The sequence below is a fragment of the Solanum lycopersicum genome, chromosome 6 (assembly GCF_036512215.1).
Source record: "Solanum lycopersicum chromosome 6, SLM_r2.1".
Classification (NCBI taxonomy): domain Eukaryota; kingdom Viridiplantae; phylum Streptophyta; class Magnoliopsida; order Solanales; family Solanaceae; genus Solanum; species Solanum lycopersicum.
Genome location: NC_090805.1, coordinates 41,774,915 through 41,792,805, shown reverse-complemented (window position 1 = coordinate 41,792,805; position 17,891 = coordinate 41,774,915). Strand labels below are relative to the sequence as shown.

Sequence of the window (17,891 nt, the reverse complement as noted above, 5' to 3'; positions counted from 1 at the left end):
CGGAAATAATGAACACTAAAATAAAGTAAAAAGATGATTGATCACTAATTGCTCGTTATTTTAATTTTATTTTAATATTTATTTAATGAAATTTTCTTAACATCCCATTTCAAAGGAAAAGAATCTCTGGTTCATCTTCTTCTTTTTTTTTGTTTTTCTTTTGTTTTAAGATTTTTATTTAATTTATGTTTGAGTTTATTTTGACAAAATAGATGAACAAGGTTAGATACTTTTGATGGCAGCAGAGATAACATTTTTACGGCTGAAAAACTTACGGTGGGTAATTTGAATGTGTAGTTGGTTGTTTGAAAGGCTAAGGTTGTTTGACAATGGTAGACTTGTGGATGATAGCAACCGATTTAATAAACTGGTGTATTGGAGGAAGAGAATGGCTGAAAATCGAAAAAGAAGGAGAAAGAATTATGAATGGTGATGGTTGCAGAATTATGACCAGTGATGGTTGCAACTTGCCATGGAAAAATGGTGATGAGCTTTCTCAAAGAAGAAGAAGAAATAAAATCTTTTTTTTTACTGAAAAGTTATGCTTTCACGCTCCTTTCTTTGTGTGTACTATAAACGCTTTGCCATGTCAGCGAAAAGGGTTTAATAGGTAAAAGATTTTGTTGTCTAGGTGTTCAATTGTAACAAGCCTAAGAAGAGGTGTCTAAGTGAAATTTGCGGACAACTTTAAGTGGCTATCGATGACTTAAGCCCCTAAAGTAATATACTACAATAAGTTATTGTATTACTGAAAAGAATATGCTAATTAGAGCAGCTTTATTGTCAAAGTCATTTCAGCTAAAAACAAATTTACTTTCATCAATGATTCTTCGTTTGTGTCATTAGTCACTTCTTAAGAGTTTAAGGCTTCGAGTCGATGTGATGATATGATAATATCATTAATATTTAGTTCTCTTTCTAAGGATATAAATAAATTTGTGTTTTACTCGAAAACTGCAACAGAAATATAAAAAGAGTTAGATGTGAAATTTTGAGCAATGTAATAAAGCACAACTTTATCACCTTCAAAAAGAGCTTAGTGATACAACTCAAGGTGCTATTGATATTACTAGCTAATATCACAAAAGTGAAAGAAGCTACGGAATGATTGCATCCAACATTTTATGATCATTATTCATGTGCTTGCACTTGTAGAAGTAAGTCTAAAACTGCTAAGTCTCACTAGGACGAGAGACTTAATACTCATGATGAATTTTCTACCTAGAATCGGGTAGGCCTAGTCTCCGCTCATTCAAGATGAGAAACAAAAAAAAATAATTTATACTCAAGAGGATCCTTTTATGATTTCTAATCAGAAGTTCTTTGAGAAATCAAGAATAAACTATCTTATTTATGGATTTATTTTTTTCATCTGAACAAAATTTCAGGCACAATTTTAATAAGCTGAAGGGAAAATTTTACACATTGAAAATTAGTACAAGCTAATTATAAATCCTATTAACTCAGTCTATTTAATCTCTCCCAAGTACAAGTAAACCCGTCCAATTTGCCCCAAGGCAATATAGAAAATAAAATTTGAAATAAGGAAGTAGCCCAAAAGGATTTAATAGACACTTTTCTTGGAACAAAGAGGGTTTATTTGAAATAATTGAAAACAATTTGGGTTTTTCTTAGCACATTACAATTTTGCCTCTTCAAAACCTCATATCGCCTCCATAGAAAAGCTTCCGTTAAACCCAGACAGCAACACGAAAAAGAAGAAGAAAGAAGGAGACACATAAAGAGGAAGAAATTATGAAGATAGAAGAGGTACAATCAACAATAAAGAATCAGAGAATTGCTACTCATACTCACATTAAAGGCCTTGGTCTTGAGGTAACTTCTTCTTTTACCTCAAACCCCTCTTCGCCTCTGTGTACTTTTTTTGATCTTTTAGTGGAAAATCGGGTCAATTTGTTTTTATTTGGTGTTTTGATTTGTGGGTTTTTGAGTTTTGGTGTTAAAATTTGCATAAAGCTGATATCTTTTGCTGGTTCTACCCAACCCCATTTCGTCTCCGTGTATTGTTTTGACCTTTTAGGAGTTTTTTTCTGGGTTAACTTGCTTTTATTTGGTGTTTGGGTTATGGTTTTTTTTTTTTTTTTTTTTTAGTTTTGGTGTTAAATTTGCATAAAGATGATATATTGTTTCTTTAGGAAATTTTTTGGACTCTTTGGGGAGTTTAGTACTGAGGGTGTTTAGACTTTGCTTCTATATTTCACTGAATTTGTCATCTTGTGCTGGTTCTTTAGTTACCAAATACTTTCTTGCATTTGATGTTTAAGTTTCGTGTATATGTGTACTTTTTTGCTAACAAATGGGTGATTAAATGTGACATTTTGTGTTATATGGTAGCCAAATGGGAGGCCACTTCCATTGGCAGCTGGGTTTGTAGGTCAGGCAGCAGCCAGAGAAGCTGCGGGGCTTGTGGTGGATATGATACGCGAAAAGAAAATGGCTGGGCGGGCTTTACTGCTAGCTGGTCCGCCTGGTACGGGGAAGACAGCTCTTGCTCTTGGTATATCACAAGACCTTGGAAGCAAGGTGCATTCTTTGTACTCTTTGGTTCTTGATTTAATGCGTCTATTTTATGGTACTTATTATGTTTGAGCTTTATTTACTGCTATTGGAATGAAATGGGATCGGACGGGGTGGAATTCATATTTAGGATTCAATGATTTAAATAGCCAATTGCAACTAGTTTAGGGTGATTGATTGAACATTGATAATATGTGAGATGTTTGGGTATTTTTCTTAAAATTTTATCAGGGTTAGCAAATCCAAAATATAGCCTGTGTCATAATTGGTGACATTGACTCCTATATTGCAGGTTCCATTTTGTCCAATGGTTGGGTCCGAAGTGTATTCATCAGAAGTGAAGAAAACTGAGGTCTTAATGGAAAACTTCCGGCGAGCTATTGGTCTCCGTATGAAGGAAAATAAGGAAGTTTATGAAGGAGAGGCAAGTCCATAGTCTTTCTCATTTGTGGTATCATTTTTGCTGGTCATTGACACAATAATTCTGCAATGGTTAATATGTTGTGAAGTTGATCATTTTTTAATTTTCTCTTCTAATGTAGGTGACTGAACTATCTCCAGAAGAGGGTGAGAGTGTGACAGGTGGATATGGTAAAAGCATTAGCCATGTTATAATTGGGTTAAAAACTGTCAAAGGTACCAAACAGTTGAAGCTTGACCCCACGATATATGATGCCATAATTAAAGAGAAGGTAAGTTCTGCAACATATCTGACAGCGACGTATCAAAACTTTTAATACGTTTAATAAACAGGATACAACAGCCTACACAAAGTAGTGGGGTCTATGAAGGGTAGTGTGTACGGAGACCTTACCCTTACCTTGGTAGGTAGAGAGGTTGTTTCCGAGAGATGCTCGGCTCAAGGATGATGGATATCTAAAATATTTCCCTCTTTCTTAACATCCGACTTGTGAATTTAGATTGACACATATTTATCTTGATTAAATTCATTAACTTTCATGTCATTCTTATTAATCACGCTCTAAGTAGTCATTGAGGAAATTGCATTTAGTCTTTAATTTACTTTAGTATCGATATCGTATATGCTTATTATGCAAGGGAGCTTATTCTTCTCTGTTGATATCTCCTGCTTCCATTATATATTTGCAGGTAGCTGTTGGTGATGTCATTTACATTGAATCAAACAGTGGAGCAGTTAAAAGAGTGGGCAGGAGTGATGCTTTTGCCACAGAATTTGATCTTGAGGCAGAAGAGTATGTTCCACTTCCTAAAGGAGAGGTTCACAAGAAGAAGGAAATAGTCCAGGTTTGTCTCATTTTTTGATTTGCTATGGTGTGAATAAAGATTACCTTGGAATGTCTTCATGTGGCTGTTTTTTGGCTCAAATAGTCAATTTGTTCTATGCTTTGGGTGCTGTAAAGATCATAGTTTGTCTTCTCGAGCTCACGCCTCATGTGAATGTTTGAAGCGTATAAAATTCTGTATATTATTTGGAGTGGTGAGGAAAGAGATTCATTAGCTAGATTTTATGATGACTGGGAATTCAGAGTCCCGTAAGGATGTAACTGGAGTGGAAGTATCATATTTCATGGCATTAACAACTTATAAAATGGTATGTTTAAAGTAGCCAAGTACCTGCTTTTAGCACAAGATCTTTTAGGAGGAAATTAGCTGCCTTATTGTAGTATTTATTTAGATTTTACCTGCCATGATTGCTTGCTTGTGAGATTTTGATCAAACTAATATGCAATTCCAAGTATCTGCATTTTTGTTCTGGACAAATGATATCATTACTTTAATGGACTTTTGTGAGAGAAACCAGTTGCAAATAACCTGAAAACAAAGATTTCTGTACTTAATTGCACGTGGTATTGTTTTCTTCCAGGATGTTACATTGCATGATCTTGATGCTGCAAATGCACGGCCACAAGGAGGACAAGATATATTGTCCCTTATGGGTCAAATGATGAAACCTAGGAAAACCGAGATCACTGACAAGTTGCGGCAAGAGATAAACAAGGTACTTCTGATTTATTGGTTCTAGTAGTCCTCTGGATGAATGAGTACAAATTTTATGCTGGTTCTAATGTCTATGAGACTGTGAATTTAGTATTTAGCATAGTGGGTTATATGGTATTATTTCTCTGCAGGTTGTCAACCGTTATGTTGATGAAGGTGTTGCAGAGCTTGTTCCTGGTGTCTTATTTATCGATGAGGTTTGTTCTCATTCAGACAACATTCTGTTTGATAATTCATTTAACACCATTCCCTCCCCTTTGGTAATTAATTGGAGAAAACGTCTTGGGCAGGTTCATATGCTTGATATGGAATGCTTTTCATACTTGAATCGTGCCTTGGAGAGTTCATTGTCTCCAATCGTGATTTTTGCAACTAACAGAGGCATTTGTACTGTCAGGTATGAGTGTTCATGCAAAACCAAGCTTCAAAAGTTCATCAAGTTGGAAAAATTCCATTATATTGATTTCTTTATCCTGGGGCTTTTAAAAATTTGCATTTTGGCTGCATTTTTTCGTACATTGATCCATTGCATGTAGAATGAAGTGTTTAGAAATATAGGACAAATTGTCACTTCTCTATATCAAAATATTGTTACATGGGCCATGTAATTGTCGACTTTAAATTGAAAGAACATAAGAAGAATGAAAATCTGAACATAATTACTTGTTAGATTCAGTTGCTAGATACTCCCTCTGTTTCATTTGTTTCTCTTACCCCTTTTTAGTCCGTTTAAAAAATAAGGCCTCTTTTCCTTTTTGATAACTCTTTGATTTCAACCTCCGACATAGCATGTTTAAGACCAGAAGATTAAAGGGTCTCTCTGTACATTCTACATATCTTCAATTTAAGTCACAAGATTCAAAAGTTTTCTTTACCTTCTTAAACTTCTTTGTGAGAATCAAACAAACAAACTTAAAAGGAGGGAGTACATGCTTTTGGCTTTGTAGGCGCCTTAGATGTATGTGCTGCAGATACAGGTGATGTCTGAGATTAATCAGTTGTCACTAACAAAATGTATCTCTTTGCAGAGGAACAGATATGGTTAGTCCACATGGCATTCCAGTTGACTTGTTAGATCGGTTGGTGATTGTCAGAACTGAAACTTATGGTCCAGCTGAAATGATACAGGTTCGGGCTTGCTTGTTCAACACTTTATTTGTATGGCTTATTGATTTCGACCTTAGCCGTTGCATTTTCTTGATGGATCTTTCGTTTGAGTGCTTGGCCAGATATTAGCTATACGTGCTCAGGTGGAGGGATTAGAAATAGACGAAGAGAGCCTTGCATTTCTGGGAGAGATTGGACAACAAGCTTCCTTGAGGTTGCATTTAACTGTTGGATATATATCTCCGAAGTACAATATCAATTCATTTTAAATTAAAGTAACCGGTGTTCAATCCTTCCCTTTGTTAGGCATGCTGTTCAGCTGCTATCGCCAGCTAGTGTAGTCGCAAAAATGAATGGCCGTGACAAAATCTGCAAGGTACTTGGCTGATCACATTCTTTATCATTTCTCTCTGTGAAAGCTCCGAACTCTATTTACTTATTAGCTATTCACTTTTCAGGCGGATCTAGACGAAGTGAGTTCATTGTACCTGGATGCAAAGTCTTCTGCAAGACTTCTTCAAGAGCAGCAAGATAGATACATCTCATGATAAATTGTACCTATAACATCAATTCTCTAGCTTTATTTTCTACGCTGCTCATATCCAATATGCATTTTGCAAGTCAATTTGTTTCATTCTAAGGTTTTCGTGTCTTCTGCAACTGATGCACTGTAGTTCTCTCATGAGATTGCAATAGAACAAGGCTTCTGGAATAGGAGACTCTCCTTTCTATATTTGTATCTTCATAGTAGATCGCTCATCCTGATTCTACTTGTAGAGAGAGGAGGGGCATAAGTTGTACAAATTAAAACTTGTACATTGACGTTTGGTTCCTTACTTCAAGACTAGGCTGAAAGGCATAGTCTCACCTTTTGGTTCAACCCTTGAACGATACACTGTTTAATAGGGGGTTTCACGACCAATTTATGGATTACATTCTTGGGTTCGAAAAACCCGCGAATGTTGCCCTGTTCTTTCTTCTCCTTAGGTACTCGAGACCATGAAGTGTTTCACACCCAAGAATCAGACCAGTGCATAGAGGTTTTAGTAAAATACTTGACCTTAGTGTGATGAGTTGAAGCTTAAAACTTTGGGATGCCTTGGCTAAGTTAGTTGAGGTATTTTCACCAAATATTGTGAACCTTTAATACGCCACTAATGACAACAACGTTACGTGAGTACATTCTTCAACGATTAGAAATTCAAATAGTGAAATATGTAGATTTTAAATAATCTCTCATCTCTTTCAACAATTTTTTACACATTTCATTAAAATATAGTTGTTTGAGCAAAATTTATTAGGTTTAACTGAACCTGCATGTGTGCGATTAGTTTTGCATCACTATTCGCTGTTAGTCTTATTTGGCTACCATATGAGTTCATTTGTGGTTTACAATACGGATTGGTGTGTGGTTCTTCCTATGGAAAAACTTAGCTTGTGGAGTTGCATTATCAGACACCAGAGACATATTATTAAAAATATTCCTTTTCTGTTTTCATATATTAAGTCTATGAAGGAGTCAAGCATATAAGCTCTCATAGCTCAGTTGGTTAGAGCACCCGTTTAGTAAGCGGGAGGTCTTGAGTTCGACTCTCAATGAAAGCAAATATGTATTCCTTTTTTTTTTACGCCCCTTAAAGGGTGTTCAAATATTGCAAATTGTTATGTTAAGGGTGTCCAAAATAGATTATTTAATCATTTCGTATATCATTTTATTTGTATATACGCTAATTTTTTTTCGACGAAGGACACCCTTGACAATATATGGCTTATGTAATTTTGGACATCATTCATCAATTTTCGAGCTACGCCATTGACAATCTGTTGTAGGCTAGAACACACAGAAAATTTATTTTTATGTTTAGTTTGTTGTTTTTCTCCATTGATCATGTAACTTTGGCAATCAAAGTTATCCGAGTATATGCTCTTAACAAATTCACTTTTGGTGTAAGAGGTATCACTATGACTTAATCAGTATTATAACACTAATCTTCCTTTTGAGGAATTTCAACTACTTTTATATATACATATATATGTTTATGTTTGTTAATTAATCATGTTGCTTTGAAAAACTCCTATAAAATAATATTATTTTTTTTGATGTATCCGAGGAAAATTCAAACCCTTTGCTTGAGATATTTTAGCCGCCTCGACAGGTCCAGTATATAAAAAATGACTAGTTTAAAAAATCAAACCATTAGGGTATTCTAGATTATGTCAATCTCTGACAAATAATTTAGTCACCGTTGACTGGTTAAAATTGTATAAAATGACCAGATTGGTTCAATTATTGTTCGGGGAATCTCAACTACCCCTTACCATAAAAAATAAATATAATTATTTTAAATTATCTGTCAATTTACAAAATCAAACTAAGTTTCCCTATTTTATATTTATAATTAATTTATTTTTGTTATGTGTAAATTCATTTATTTGTGTAAAGAGAAAAGTGAACAACTAATATAGGGCAAAGGAAACATTAAGATTTTTCACATCTATATATATATCAAGAAATGATTTCTTCATTATAAAAAATTTACCATGATTTTTTCTAAAATTTTTCTTAATCTTGTGATCTAAACTATATATACGTATAAGATAACAAAATATTCTTTAGATTTTATGATTTTAAATGTGTGAAGTTGGAGAGTTAGTAATTTTTAATATAATAGCTTTTTATCTCCTAAAAATATGAATAAATTCTGGTTTTAATTCTCATGACACATGTGACTTGATGACATACTTAACCTTCATTTAATTAAACTATACGTTCTTCATCCCTTTATGGATGTAGAAAATATGTTATATTTAGACATAATTTTAGAAGCATATTATCCTAAAAATTAGAGTAATAATACAAACTTAACGTACTGCGAAGGTAATAATTAAAGGAAAATTAGTGCAACGGTTAATACTTCTAGAAATTTGTGATTGTTCTCCCAAAAAAAGGTATCAAAAGTGCTCATTTCGCATTATTGAAAGTTAATTATATTAGATATCACAAGGATTAAAATCAGAGTATATCAATAGTTAAGGAACCAAAAATGAAAATGACGTTTGTTCCTAAAAAAGGACAGACATTACAAGACAAATTTAATTTTTAAGATTTACTAACATGAATTGTGGTGAGATGGTTGGATTCACTCTTAGTTACCGTTATAGGTCTAGAGTAGCTCCTAAGAATAGAAAACATAGGCCATGCAATGAGCAAATCCGATTTTAATGGGCTCCAATGTAGATAGATACAAAAAGGGAAACCAAAAAGAAAATAGGAATAGTACTATTTAAGAGCTGCCTAAACAGCTACCATATACTTTGTATTCATAGCTCAGTTCTAACTCTTTTTGTTTCAATGGCTATGAATTCATCATCAGATAACAGTCTACTTCACCTTAATGAAGTGACTGTAGCCATGGTTCCATGGCCTGAACATGGCCATCTCAACTTACTCTTCTATCTCGCTCGAATCATCGCCTCCCACAACATTCCTGTACACTTCCTCTGCCTCACTGCTAGGAACCAAGATTTAAGAAAACGCCTCCAAGGTGGACTTAAAGCCTCTGTTGAAAACCTAAGAGATTCAAACATCCATTTCAATGACCTCTTAGTACATTCATCTCCTACAGAAAAAAAAGATGATTTCTTGGAAAGACTAGGTGAGTCCATTTGCAGGACATGCCATGAACTATCGACCAATACGAAAAGATTGGTCATAATTCATGACTGTTTGATGATAACTTACATAGGTAATCATTTGCATTTGATGTCCAACTTCAAGTGTTATGCTTTCCACCCCACTTCAGCTTTCACCAGGTACTCTACACTTCGACAAACTATTCATACAGCTGATCAAGATCACGACGAAATGATTAAGCAACTTGGAGATGAGTTTCCAACTGCAGAGAGTACTTTCGGTCCAAATATGGCTGAGTATGTTGAGGAGGAACTTACATGGAAGCACAACTCTGGAGATATCATTAACTCCTGCAGAGAATTGGAAGGTAAGTTTATAGATTCACTTGCGAAGGTAAAAGAGAATACGCCTTTGTGGGCTTTTGGACCATTTAACATGCTGCCTGAATCACTAGACTCATTTTCTAATTCTTCATCTGGCAACAAAAGTACTCGTCACAACTGTCTCGAATTTCTTGACAAGCAAGATGTTAACTCAGTAATATTCGTGTCGTTTGGAACAACCACTACATTATCACAAGAGCAAGTGAAGGAGTTAGCACTTGGTTTAGAACAAAGCAACCATAAGTTCATATGGGTAATAAGGGAAGCAGACAAAAGGGTAGACATGGAGAATGGTGAAGAAAGACATGAGAAGATTGTGTTGCCAGAAGGGTTTGAAGAAAGAGTGGAAGGAAGAGGAATGGTGGTGAGAAGTTGGGCACCACAGTTGGAAATCTTGGGGCATCCGTCTACAGGCGGTTTTCTGAGCCATTGTGGATGGAATTCTTCAATGGAAAGTATAAGTATGGGAGTCCCAATGGCAGCTATGCCTATGACTGTTGATCAGCCATATCACACTCTGTTGGTATCAAACGTTTGGAAGATCGGAGTCTCTGTGTGGAGTTGGGCACGTCGGAAGGAAATAGTACCAGCAGTGGCTATTGAGAAAGCTGTCAAAACTTTGATGGGGACACCAGAAGGAGAAGAGATGAGGCAGAGGGTGGTGGAGTTGAGAGATAATATCAAGAAGTCTGTTAGCCATGGAGGACTTGCATACAAGGAGATGGAATCTTTCATCTCTTATATTATCAAGAACTGACTTCTATTGCTCAGTTTGACCTATGTTGGATTTGGCTTGTATGAATTTTCATACTTGATAAAGTTTTACTTTAGTGTTGGAATAAGATTTTTGCTAAATCTTCTGATTCTCGTAATCAAATTTTAAGAGCTGAGTCACTCCTTCTAGATCGAAGAAGGTGATGTTTTCTTTTGACATCTTGCTTTAATGTATGCATGTTGGAACTGACAAACGAAGAATTTCCACAAGTTGTTATTATTATTATTATTCTAGAAAATTATTCAAGTATACACTTCATGTAACAACAGAAATAACCAAATTCAGGAATAATACATGCCAGATTTACCATAAGAATCATGTCGATAGCTTTTGTACTTGAGGTAGTTCAGGAATAAATTGTACAAATTCTTGAGGAGCTTGAATGATCAAGTCATCGTCATCCCACTGATCACGATATCTCTCTGTCTGAGTCTTTATCTTCTCCCTAGCGATAAAAAACATTTCCTTTCTCCATTTTTCAGGAGGTGGAGATCCACACTTAGCAGCCAACCAATCTTCGTAGTCTAACTGTAAAAATGAGGTCTATCTCAATGAGGCAACAACAACAACAAACTCAGTTTGTTCACATAAGTGGGGTCTGGGGAGGGTAGAGCATACACATACCTATTTCCTAACTTTGAGAAGGTAGAAAGTCTGTTTCCAAAATCTCAACGAGACAAAAACTTTAAAAAATCATAAGAATTTGTCAAAACTAGTTTAGTACATGGGGATGTATACATACATTCCCCAACACATTGGTACCAATCTGTCAAGTTTGCTAACACAATATTAGGAACTTACTATTCCTTAATTCTTTTTTTAAAAAAGAAATCCTTTCTTATTTCTTGCATAACTAGGATGAAGAATGTTCCGTTGCTTATACCCAAGTGTATCGCCACTCCAACCAAGAAGAAAAGTAAAATGAAAGGGGTCAATGGAAAAAAGATGAGAAAAATTCAACAATTGAACAAGGTCTCTCAGGTTTTATACCTGAAAATCCATATTGTGAGTGTGTCGTTTTGGTATGCAAGAGGCATCCAAGGATGAGTAGAACGCATCAATATCAGCAATCATATCTTCCTTTGACAAGAGAGAAATTCGACCAGATAAAACACCAGCAATCCACTTGCTTTGTAGTTCACAACGGGGGAATGGTATAAGCTGTGCAAACCAAAGTAAACACGTTATTCATGTTCACCATGAATCTAAACCTTAAATTGACAACCTATTCCCAAAATCATCTTATTTACCTTCCATGGCATTCCAACAAATGAAAGACTAGGAGCAAAGGCTGGTGGGAAAATGTGTTTGTAAAGTGGCCCAACACGGTTGTCATCCACAGTTGCTATCCCATTAGTTTCAAGGCAAGGGAAATGATATTTTTACCTGGGAGAAACTGAATAGCAACATTACTGAGTACTGATGCTTCATCCTCCCATTCAGTTTCAGTCTTTCAGATTAATTTTTAAGATCATTTGTTAATCATTTTGTATTGTTCCTTTCAATTTACTTGTGATTCTGATTAAATGGAAGGCGATTAATCTATCACTTTCCTGATGAATCTGTATGGATATACTGTGGAATTCATAAAGAATATTTGTTTTAGTAAAAACATTACTCTTGTTTGTTTCTGTATCTGGAGTAGTTAGATTAAACTTTACCTTTTTTACCAAATTATCGATAACTAGCCAGTAGCCCAGTACTTATGGAGTCTATTACGATCCTGATTCATTGTAGTGGCATATCAACAACTTTAATAACTGGTTCCAATCATTTGACCCATAATCTACCCGTATCATTCATTCATTATCGGTACCTTGTTCACCTCAACAATTTAATGACCCTATAACGCCACCTTAGTTTCTTTCATTTTGTTTAATATTGGCAAAGGAAAATGACGGGTAATCAAACTCACCCTGTGCAATGTATAATGATATCAGCATAGTCTTTGGATCCATCACGAGAATTGACACCAACCATCTATACCAACAGCTTCAATCTGCATTATTTAGCCAGTATAAGTTATTTCTAGCAACATGAAGATACAGCATTATCGACAATTCCCCACAGAATTACATAAGTTATTAACAACTTTACAATAGAGTGGAGACATAGATTTTCATATCCATGCACCTTTTTGGGAGTCCTACTTAGAGCTTATCTAGAAGAAATGTGGACCTCTTTAGCAACTTCAGCAATTTCTCTGGAGATGTCAGAGGCACTTGTGGCACCCCCTATGACCACAATGACCTGCCAAACCATTGATCATGTACTCTAAACGCCATGTCAATGAAGAAGAAATGTTATATTATATTGCAACAAGAGATTATTTTCCGTGCTTCTTTTTCTCTCTCTGCAATTAGCATCAGCCGTGATATATTTGTCAAAAATTGATAACTGATATTATCAAGGATATGACCTTTTACTATTAAAGAAGTATGCCTTATGGAGGTGATATACTTTCTCATCTAAGATCAGGCGGCTAAAGACTAGAATACAGGAAGATGACCTTTTTTAGGATATAAGGAAATCAAAAATTCAGTTACACATTTAAATAATGGAGACTATTTTCATACAAATCTATCTATCAACCAAACTAAAGATGGAAGGCGACATGTCAACAAGACAACCCACTGAAATAAGCAAGCAAGACCACGACCTGACAGTATTTTCTCCATATCATAACAAGGCTCCAATAAGTAAAGTACTTTTTCTACATAGCTTCCTAAGAACAAGGACTAGTATAGCTTTTAATTATCCATGTGTATTTCATTAAACAAACAGGTGGATCTATATTAACAAATTATTTGCATTTTGTACTTGCAGTCCTCGCATTCCCAATGTTTTATGCAAAAGTAAGATTTGAATAATACAACTGTTCAATGACTTTTGATTATAGTGAATCCACACTTGCAGTTTTAACGTTTTAACTTTCACTAAGTAGGGCAAATATGCAATCTGAATAACTGCAAGCTATTTCAAAGTAAATATTGCTGCACTACGAATTTAGAAACATTAAACCTCTCAAGGGAACAATGCACATGACACATACTTGATCTCGAAAAGGCTGTGGAACCCCGTAATTGTGGCTGTGGGTTTGCTTTCCTGGCCAAACTTCGATTCCTAAAAAGGCAGAAGCCTTTGGTTAGCAACATATGATTTCAGACACAGTGGGAAAAATCTGAAAGCTAAAGATGTAGGAAAGGAAGAATTTACTCAAAACTTAAAAAAAAAATGATTTGCTCAGAAAACTTCCAAAACCATGAAAAACCAAAATATTCTTCATATGATAGCTTGACAGAAAGTAATGATACCAAAACTATGTTGAATTGATCTTAAGAAAGAAAAACTTAAAAATTGGCTGAAACTTTTGAAATAAAATATAGGCTAATCTTTTATCCCTAGAATATATCATGCTTTGTCAAGGAGATTTATCAACTTTCAAGTTTTATGGGAACCCAAATTTCCTAACTGCGTGTACAGGAAAACCATGACATGGTGGATATGTAACGCTGACGAAAAGGTTAATTTTGATCAGCCACAACTATTAAAATACAAAGTACGGTAGACCCATTCGCTTGATGTACAAATCAACATGGGTTGTATAAATGGATTACCAAATACTGGACATCTTCATATCAAATTTTGTAATGAAGAATGAATCTTCCAACAGTACATGATCTATTCCCTTGAAAAATCAATGATGACCACAAATTTAAACAACGGATATATTCCATTGTAGTGTGACAATCTGCTGTCAAAAAAGTATACATGCAATGTTGATATGCAAAAAAAATTAAATTTGATTGACCACCAGCAATAAAAGACTTGTGTGATGTTGATGAAGTTCGCGAAGACCACAGGAGAAGTCTTGGGAGAAACTTAAGGTAGGATGATTTCCTTGTGTCTACCTAAACTTTGGTGGGTAAAGTTATTCGATACAGAGTGGGAGGACACAAGTGCACCACCGTTATTAGGGAAAAGGTTAAGGTAAAGACAGCCAAACTATAAGGCAACTGCAGGTACCCTTTATAACCAGCTATAACATGTTAAACTACACTATAGTGCAATAATTCTTTGCACTAAGTGAATATAACTTCAATCTTGTCCAACACAAATATGAATTTTCTTAATCAGTACTTGACTTATTTCCTCAAAGAATCTATACTTATCACAAACCCGAACCTGACTAAACAAAGTTCCATTCTGCTATAATCTAACAGTCGAACCAAATCTTTAACTGTGAAGACTTAAAAGATCAAAATGCTCCTAGGGTGGCTAAGAGATGGAGTGAAAACTTGAAACTAATGTTCGATTCTTGGCAGCATAGACACTAGGGGACGTTTGGTATTGGTATAATGGATAATCATTGAAGTTATTTTATCCTACATTTGGCTAGAGGTATTAGTCCTGAAATTACTTATGCCACAATTTGTACTATAATGATGCGATAAGTTATTTCATGTAAATGAAAAGTGAGAAGTCAACTCTTCTCTCTCCGGTTCCATTATTACAAAATAAACATTTAAAGATCAAAACTTTAAATAAATTACCAGGAATATCAGCTAGTTGGGTTCAGTAAAGCGTCCATTACAGATAACTACAGCATCATACTCCTCGTTAACAAACACAACATGATCATCATTCTCACTTTTTCTTGAACTAAACTTCCATTTTCCATTCTCCAACAATCCCACATACCCAACTTCAGTTCCAAACCTCACCAGTTCAATAATCCCAAAATCAGACGCAAAATCATTCAAATAGTCCAACACTTCCCTATGACCCGGATACCGTCTCGGGTCTCTATTGGGTTTTCTCGTGTCCACGATCATGAAAACCCATTACTTCACGTGGAAGGTTTACCCGAAGTGATGAATAAAGACTTGAATGAACAATTCTCCGATTCGGGTCGATCCCAATTGGGTCGGAATCAGTGTGTGGAGTGTAAATCCATGTACCTCCTAGCTGATTTTCTCGCTCGAATACAACTACAATGTGCCCTTCGCGTTGGAGTTCTCGGGCTGCAACGAGGCCCGCGGGAACAGCACCGATAACGGCAACGTTTTTTGGGGAATTTTGAGACATTGAGAAGAATCTGAAAATGTGCTGGAGTTGGCATATGTGCAAATGGAGAAAACAAGCTTGGTTTGAAGAACAGACAAAAGTTGAATTATCATGAGTTGGTAGCTACATACTCCATTAATTTATTTAAATTGATTCATAATTGTGCTTTGTATGTCTCTAGTGTTTTCTGTGAGAATGATGAGAGAGGAAAGTACCCGCCAATTTGGTTGTATATATAAGCCTTAATCATTCGATATAGAATATAGTTTTACCACAATTAAGAGGTATTCTCGTTTGAATAATATTCGTTACTATTTTATTCATAACCACTAGCCATCACTATTAATCACCATCATTGTCAACCACCATTACATTTGTCTACAACCAACTATATATGTCATCACAATCAACCACGATTCTTAACTACGTACTATTATCAACTATTAACACCAACCAACTTTATCATTACAATCACCACAATTACTATCAATTATCATCACTCTGATAGTTACCACAACATTAACCATCTATACTGTCATAACTATCATCATTATCATTACTAGCAACCAACAACAATTATTATCATCACCATCACCACTACAAATTGATATCCTCGGAATTCATATCCATATAACCCGCTAATAGTATTTGGGGTTTGAAATCCGTTGGGTTTGTCTTGATTTTAGTCAAGTCCAAAATATTGGGCTTATTAAAATGCCTCTACTTTGATTAATGGAAGATTTTTTTTTTTATAATTATACTAACATATCCAATGTAATTTGAAGATGGGTACAAACACAAATTTTAACAATGTTAATATGCTGAAAATAGAAAAAAAAGAAAGATATAAATTTATGACCAACTTACATGAATGACTATATTTATAGGATTATTGAAGTTCAATAGCTATAAGTGTGTTATTTACTAAAAATGACTGCTCTTTAATTGAATATCCAGCTGTATTTGTGTTTTTTTTAAATTATGTGGTGATACAAATAGAATTATAGTGAATTAAATAAGGTAACTGAATCTCTTTAATTATGTGCTAAAATTCTCAAACTTCCATAATTACATTAACAACTAATAATTACATAGTCAATGTGTATACTTTTGGATTCAAATTAATTTTTTTAAAAAAATGAATACGCCGTATACAAATTTTCATTGTCGCTATTGTTCTTGTTCAAACGTAAAGGTATTTCACTTACATTTCTTAGTTAAATTGATTTATTGTAATTGTGATGAATCTTGTTTATTTCAATTTAAAATACACAATAAACATAATTGTATCTCTAAGATTGCTCAATACAAATGTGTTGATATATCCATATAATTGGACAATCTAAAAAATGACAATGAATTATACTACAATATGATTATCCAAATGTATATGTATTTCACTCTATGCAAAAAAAAAAAAAAAGCAGATGTGTTATATACATGTACATTCAAATCTATGTAATGTATTAATGTATCCAAATGCACTTGTATTTCTAATTGGACAATCCATAAAAAATAACAAGTATTCAAATGTATATGTATTTCATTGCGTTCAACATTCAAATACAATTATGTGTGTATCAACAGAATGAAATGTATTACAACATTTATATCAAAGTGAATTTAACATAATTAAATTATGTATTTGAATGTCGGTGAAAATAACTTCTTGAAACAAAACTCTACGAAATACGAGAAACATATATATATAAATATATAAATATAAATGAGAAAAAATGCACTTAGAAAATACCCAACGAAAATAATACAAAAATCGTTCATATAATCATGCAAAGGATCTTGATTAGAAGGAAATCGGCGGAAAAATAATAATAATAATAATACATTATTACATGTATATTGAAAGAGAAAAACATTTAATTAGGTATCTTTCCTATTTAGTAATAATTATTTAAATACATATAATTTATTAGATATCTTTCCTATTTAGTAATAATTATTTAAATACATATAATTTTTTTTTAAAAATAACTGATAATTCATAATTAATTAAGTTTGCTAATTAATATGTAAGTATATCCAAATAGCTTTAAAAAAAATACACTGTAACTATACACAATAAATATAAATTGATGTTTGCTATATTGTGTAGTTTTTCCTAAACTTATTAGTAAAGAACAACAAAATATGTAATGCTTATTGAATCATTCAACAACTATCCTTTTATTGTGAATCTGATCCACCTCATGTCTTATAGACGATGATTTCCCTTCTTGATTTATATGTTCTCAGTAGATGTAAACATACATATACTTAACAAAAGAGCTTGTCGATCTTATTACTTAATAATTAATTGCTATGCATGTTCAAGGATTTAATACTTACTCATTAGACAAAGTATTATTTCTCAATTAATTGTTTAAGAACATTAACTGGCAAGAGATTA

General features: G+C 34.0%; 2 protein-coding genes, 1 non-coding gene and 1 pseudogene across 3 annotated transcripts; 3 read left to right on the top strand and 1 right to left on the bottom strand.

The window, feature by feature from the left end:
* Nucleotides 1–1,104: 1,104 nt before the first annotated feature.
* On the top strand, nucleotides 1,105–6,337 carry LOC101264735 (ruvB-like protein 1). Its single transcript, XM_004241907.5, has 12 exons — nucleotides 1,105–1,836; nucleotides 2,356–2,544; nucleotides 2,831–2,962; nucleotides 3,081–3,230; nucleotides 3,649–3,804; nucleotides 4,385–4,519; nucleotides 4,650–4,715; nucleotides 4,809–4,915; nucleotides 5,547–5,646; nucleotides 5,748–5,839; nucleotides 5,932–6,001; nucleotides 6,084–6,337. The coding sequence occupies exons 1-12, from the start codon at nucleotides 1,756–1,758 to the stop codon at nucleotides 6,171–6,173; spliced, it is 1,368 nt and encodes a 455-aa protein (XP_004241955.1). The 5' UTR covers nucleotides 1,105–1,755; the 3' UTR covers nucleotides 6,174–6,337.
* Nucleotides 6,338–7,156: 819 nt separating this feature from the next.
* TRNAT-AGU (transfer RNA threonine (anticodon AGU)) lies at nucleotides 7,157–7,230 on the top strand. The gene has a single exon. It is a non-coding gene; the product is annotated as a tRNA-Thr (tRNA).
* Nucleotides 7,231–8,942: 1,712 nt separating this feature from the next.
* Nucleotides 8,943–15,863, bottom strand: LOC101267129 (flavin-containing monooxygenase FMO GS-OX-like 2; annotated as a pseudogene).
* Nucleotides 8,978–10,639, top strand: LOC104648079 (zeatin O-glucosyltransferase-like). The gene has a single exon (XM_069299267.1). The coding sequence runs from the start codon at nucleotides 8,978–8,980 to the stop codon at nucleotides 10,397–10,399; it is 1,422 nt and encodes a 473-aa protein (XP_069155368.1). The 3' UTR covers nucleotides 10,400–10,639.
* Nucleotides 15,864–17,891: the final 2,028 nt, after the last annotated feature.